At 36.7% G+C, this 6,458-nt stretch overlaps 1 protein-coding gene across 1 annotated transcript; it reads left to right on the top strand.

The window, feature by feature from the left end:
* Positions 1-8: 8 nt before the first annotated feature.
* On the top strand, positions 9-6,162 carry LOC101851860 (mitochondrial intermembrane space import and assembly protein 40-B). Its single transcript, XM_005094912.3, has 3 exons — positions 9-209; positions 4,624-4,719; positions 5,434-6,162. Exons 1-3 carry the CDS (start codon positions 188-190, stop codon positions 5,754-5,756), a joined length of 441 nt encoding a protein of 146 aa, XP_005094969.1. The 5' UTR covers positions 9-187; the 3' UTR covers positions 5,757-6,162.
* Positions 6,163-6,458: the final 296 nt, after the last annotated feature.

Genomic DNA, 6,458 nt, shown 5'->3' with positions numbered 1-6,458 from the left:
CGTAAATCCAAATGAACGGCTGCAAATAGAAACGAAACGAGAAACTACATTTCATCACGCATGTTTTGTAAAGTAGACTGGCTTGTCATTGTCATTGAGTAGGCCTAAAGGAGAATTGCGTACATTGCGTAGAGCTAAGACTTAGACTCTCTAGTTTGTATTGCAGTGCATTTCCAAGATTGTTAAAATGTCTTATTGTAAAGAAGAAGGTAAGCATGATTTGCCTTGTGCAGACTGCTAGATCTAGATCTAAGCTATGGTAAAACCACCCGCTTTTTGTTTTCTTTAAAATGCAGCTTTGACTTTGGCAAACTGGACATTCCTTTTTGTTTTGACAGTGTAACTTTATTAGTCTGAAGGCCTGTGGTTATGGTTACGTGATAAATGATAAATTTTGTGAATTTATGGGAGGATTTCCATTTATGCGCAACCACTATGAGACAGTGGAAAGGGGGGTAGGGTAGGGTTTGAGTTAAGGCAGGGTAGAGTTAGGGTAAAGGTCTCTTCTACTTCTTACTGTGTTTGTTGGGGTGGTTGCTCGTTATGGAAGTCCTTCCAATTTTATCTAGATCTAGAATCTAGATCTAGATCTAGATATCTAGATCTAGATATATCTATTGTTTTTCAAAAATAGGATGATCTATTGACTTATTATTGTTTAGAAACGCAGTGCCACTGACTGTACTGTTGTGTCTTTAGGCCATTCCCAAAGGGGGATCATTTCTCGTTTATGCACAGTAGAATTGTAAATGGGCTGATTCATCATGTCAGGCTCATAATTGTGCCTGATCTAGATCTACTACAAGGAACTGCTGCTTTTTCTTTCTTAATCCTTACTTTTGACACTTTTGTCATTTTTCTCTACTTCTGTATGTTTGTCACACTCTTGTGACCTGCTATATCCGGGGTGCCTTGATAGTCGAAGCAGACTTTGTGCTGTTGAAGCTAGAGAGGTGAGCAGAGTAAGTCTGATTCCCTGTAAAGACTTCTCTGGTGACACCCACCCCTTGGCGCTCATGACCTTATGCAGTTGCGAGCGCCGTAAAACCCTCTCTACTATTTAAACTAAAAAAAGAAGTCCAGGACACAGTAGAATCTCTTTGAAATTTGCCACCGCTCCGGATTAAACTTTGACTGCTTCATTTTCGGAATCAAACAGGTCCAATGAAAGAAAATGAAAAGCACTAGGAGTAGGAGAGACAAAGGTCGTCGGGAATGTTACATTTGGACGAACATCGGCTTCATTTTCAAAACGGCTTGGTAATACGACATTAGACACAATCCTGCGAAATTCTTCTCTTACTAATAAGCAGTTTAGGAATGGTTCAACATCAGTTTCCCATACAATGGAAAAAACTGAACCCTCCCGTTTGTGACTTTTTGAGGACATGTTTTTCCAGTTCAAAATGGACGAACTCATGTAACAATCCTCACAATTAAACAACAGGCCTCAGCGACCTCATACAGGGAAAGTGTCTGTTTCTTGCATGCACTGTTCCAAAGTCCTGCTCATTGCTAATGGATAGGTGCCTCTTTACATAAATTGGCTCAGATGTACCTGAAAGTTATGGAAATGGAAGCACGGTTAGGTTGATTTAAATCAGTTGATTTTTTTATATTTAAATCAACTTGATTTTAAAAATAAAAATCAGTGATTTAAATCACTTTTCTAAAAATTTATTTTTATTCAGTTTTTACATACTTCAACATTAGAATTCCTTTCCTTGGTTTCATAAAACAAATATAAGGTTTAGTAAACTAATATTATCATGCTTAAAAGTCTGCTTTTCCCCCTTTCAATGTAAAATAGTACAGTATTCAATTTACTTTTTTTTTCCATAATATAGATATCTAATTGAAATCAGAGCTGGGTTGATTTAAATCAGTTTATTTTTAAAATTTTAATCAACTTGGTTTTTAAAATAAAAATCAGTGATTTAAATCACTTTTTTTTTTTATGTATTCAATTTTTACATTTAAACATTCAGAATTCCTTTCGTTGGTTTTATTAAACAGATGTAAGATTTAGTAGACTTATAATCATGCTTAAAAGTCTGCTTTCCCCCCTGTCACTGTAAAATAATAAGTATTCAATTTTTTTATTTTTTTTCATAATTGAATCAGGGTTGGGTTGATTTAAATGAGGTCGATTTAAATCGGTTGATTTTTAAAAAATTTAAATCAACTTGATTTTAAAAATAAAACTCAGTGATTTAAATCACTGTAAAAAAATGTATTCTGTTTTTACATCTTTAAACATTCAGAATTCCTTTCCTTGGTTTTATTAAACAGATATATAAGGTTTAGTGGACTAATAAAAAATCATGCTTAAAAGTCTGCTTTCCCCCCTGTCACAGTAAAATAATACAGTATTCAATTTACTTTTTTTTACATTATTTATTGAAATTACCATTTTCTTTTTCTTTTTAGACTACCACAAGCGCGCGCGCACACACACACACGCACACACACACACACACACACACACACACACACACACACTGTTATAAAATGCAAGTTTATCTATGCATAATTTACCCCCCCCCCCCCCCCCTTCCTTTTAGACTGACATTTTCTTCATTTTAGTCTGGATGTAGCCATAATAATTCACTGAGCAGATTAAGGCTTTCTTTTGCAGTTGCTTGAATTAATCATTACTTAAAATAAAGACAATGCATTTTACACTGAAAGAACATACTTTTAGCCACCAAAAATCCCAAACTGTCGACATTTTAAAAAAAAATAAAAAAAAAATTTTATATCCGATTTAAATTTAAAAAATCGATTTTTTTATATTTTTATTTTTAAAATTTAAAAAATCACCAACCCTGAATGGAAGGCCAGCCACTTCACTCAGTGATCAAGCAGGATAGAGGAACTCGGCTAAAGAGAGGTCAGTCATGGATGGCACAGGCAGAAGAGTCTATGAAGAAGGTGTGTGAGTTACATATAAATGATGGCAATGAGTGGATTCAAGTGTCACAAGAGGCTGCACATGATCTGACAAGAGTCATCATTGGTGTAAAGAAGGGAGATGTACTGGAGGTGGCAGGAGCAGCAGATTTGGAAGTAAAACAGATTGTCGAGGAAAACTCCAGGCTCCTTGATCCAATAATACACTGATGGTTCTGTGAAACATAGGGATGAAAAGTGGTTGGGGCTTTGTTGTACATTATAAAGATGGCCACTTAATTTAAAATTCATCTGGTGCATGCAGCGAGACGACTTGAAGCACAAGAATGGAGGTAGAGGCTGTGACAAAAGCATTTGAATGGCTAAAAGAGAGCTTGAGTTCTGCCAGACATGCTGTCATTGTCACTGACTCAAAACCTATTGCAGAGAGTCAATAAGTGGATGCTGAGAAAAGAGTGGCTGCACAGCCTAGAAGAAACCAGACGGAAAAATAACATGGATCTATGCTCCAAGCCACATGGGTGTTGTGGAAAATGAACAAGCAGACAAACTGGTGTGCAATGCACCTGTAAATACTGACATTAAAATGGACGAAAATTATGTCATGAAGGCCCTTGCCACCACACTTGAAGATGAGGAGATCGAGCATGACTATGTGCCAATCTTACGACTTGAAGAACTGGGTGTCTTCAGAGGAAGTGGCAGAACCAGTATGGTACAGTTTATTAACCAAATGAACACCAGAACGATTAGTAGATGGACTCTGAGGTGGATATTGGAGCAGGGAGAGGAGCGTATGGCAATTCACTGAGTCCTATGATGTTGTTCCCAGGATCGAGTAATCAAGTTACACCGGAAACAAACAGCTTTGTTGCTTGGAGACCAAACCCATTACCTGCACGAATTTCCTTGTTACTTTTTTCACCCAGAAAAAACATGGACTTTTAACATTTTTTTCAAGCTTATCAGAGATTTCTCTTTATTTCTTTGCACTCTTGTACCAAAATAAGTATGCTTGGTGTCTTGTGATGTTTGTAGTTGACATTCAAAATAGACTAGAAACTTACTAAACAGTACTGGTGGAATGACCCATATATATATATACACTTAATTTAGAGCTCACATTGAAAACAAATTGCTCATAAGTAAGAAACTTACTTCAAAAATGAAAACTGGTGCCTGTGGTGTAGTGGTGAGGCACTTACAAAGAAAATGTGTCCATCTTTCTACTGAGACATTTTGTCCCTCTCAGCCCGGGCTGGCCTGCTGGCAGGTAGAGGTCGAAGCAACCTCTGCCTCCAAAATAATCTAATTAATAGTGTCTCTATAGAGATATAAAACTTCTACAGTTACATCCTTTCAATCTAAGATGAAACTTAGATTTGTTGCTGATGGCATTATGTTCTTGAGTTTCAGGGCAATGATGCTCTAACTTCTGAACAGTTTTTAGTTAGACTACTCTTTTCTTTGAATACTCACCATTATGGTCATTTGTCTTGCATGACCTCTAACTTGAGGTTAGGGGTTAGAAGTTAAAATTATGAACTGTATCTCTAGGCATAACAGGCTTTTCTTTGTACCCACAACCACCTGTCAACCTGTTGTCCCTCCCATTTTCCTTTACTATGAGAAAATTGTCTTGCTCAGTAAAACATAATTATTGCATGTTAGAGTAATATATTTTTATAAGAATAAGTACCTTTTTTTCAGGGAAAGATCAAGTGATATTTGCTTCAAAGGATGACATGGTTCTACCAAGCAAGGCCATAATCAACTTGGAGGAAGATGAGGAAGATCAACAGCCAGGTAAACTACTCACCTTTTATGCTGTTCATTTTTTTATGTATATATATATATAAACTATAAGGAAATGGGGGAGGGGAGGGGGGTGAGTAAAGAACCAGCCTTTATTCATGCTGTTCCCGGTGCCAGGACACTATGACTCTTTAGGCGATCACAATTTTAGTCTTCAAATAAAATAAACTTTTAAAGTTAGTTTACTCTTTACTGATTTCAGAAGGTATACATTTGATGGTTTTTCCTCCTGTTATGCTGTAATTCATTTTGAGGAGAAGAATAGCATGGTTAGTTTTTGCTTTGGTTGGTTCAACATAACAAGATTCTATATATATATATCAGTTCTCTGGAGCAAACATTCAGTAACAGCATTGTGTATTTTTTGCAGGCCATTGTTTTGTATATATTTGTAATTGTCACCCCTTACGACATCCACTCGTGTAAAAGCAAGAACTTGCTATCAAACATCTCATTTCTGTAAAAATGGGTCAACATTCTTTTCCTCAACTTTTTCAGAAATATATGGGGTTTTTTTTGTTGTTCTTGTTTGTTTTTTTAGGGATGGGGGGTTGTTTGTTGTTTTTATTTACATTGTACTAAAGAAACCTCGGAATTTTAAAATATTTTACGGTGTGGTTTATGTTCAAGTTCTCTGTGTTTCATTCCCAGACATAATACTAATTGTTCAAATCTGCCTCTGTATTTTCTTATCAATAACCACAGGTCTGATTCTGGCCAATGGCGATATCAACTGGGACTGTCCTTGTCTGGGTGGCATGGCCACCGGTCCATGTGGCACCGAGTTCCGATCTGCATTCTCCTGTTTCCACTACAGTCAGGCAGAGCCCAAAGGTTCCGACTGTTACGATGCTTTCCTCACAATGCAGCAGTGTATGGGCCAGTACCCGGAACTCTACCCCCCGGCAAAAGAACAGGTTAGCGAGGAACTGGATCAGCTGGCGTCTGCCTCCGCTACTGAGGATGATTTAGCACAGATTCCAGGGGAGACACCACAGTTACAGACTTCGGAGGAGGAGAAATCGTGATAGAAAAATGTTTGTACAAAGTTAAAGCAGTTCCACCACCAAGCCATTCTGTGACCTGAGAAGAGAGCATGAGAATTGAGATTGCCTATGATTTGAATTACTTGTTCATGTTTTATTTGATGCCATAAATCAGTGCTTACAATTAACTTTTTTTTAGGTCATATAGCCAAGTGGGCTTGTGTAGAGACTAGTATCATGGCTGATTGGTGATAATGACCCATTTATCTTTTTATTGTGATTCATGATGACGAAAATAATAATATAAAGGAAAGTTTTTTCGATGTGATGAAATAATTCCAATAAAAATTTGGAAAACAAAAATATTCATAAGCAGTGAACTTGGTATCAAATATGTCTTGGTGTGACTTGCAAATGAATGGGGTTAAATGTGTGTCAATACCAAAAATGAATGAGAAGTATGCTGTGTCTGTGATCTAAAACTAAAGGGAGAATGTTTTCTGTTGAATAGTAGATAGCTGTAACCAGCTCAATAGATAGGAATCCCTGTCCAAGGAAAGTGTTCTATAATGCTCTGGCTATATATGTTGTTTAATTAAGTCGTTTAACATGAGGTTGACACATCAGAAAGGTATACAATACATAGGGAGAGACTTGTATATGTTACGAATGTGTAGTGTGTACTGTAGTTTTTCTGGGTACATTGTGATTGATCTTATCATATCAGATGAGAAGATAATCATC

This window comes from Aplysia californica, unplaced genomic scaffold (genome assembly GCF_000002075.1).
Source record: "Aplysia californica isolate F4 #8 unplaced genomic scaffold, AplCal3.0 scaffold00091, whole genome shotgun sequence".
In the NCBI taxonomy this organism is placed as follows: domain Eukaryota; kingdom Metazoa; phylum Mollusca; class Gastropoda; order Aplysiida; family Aplysiidae; genus Aplysia; species Aplysia californica.
This window is presented reverse-complemented; position numbering and strand designations above follow the sequence as displayed.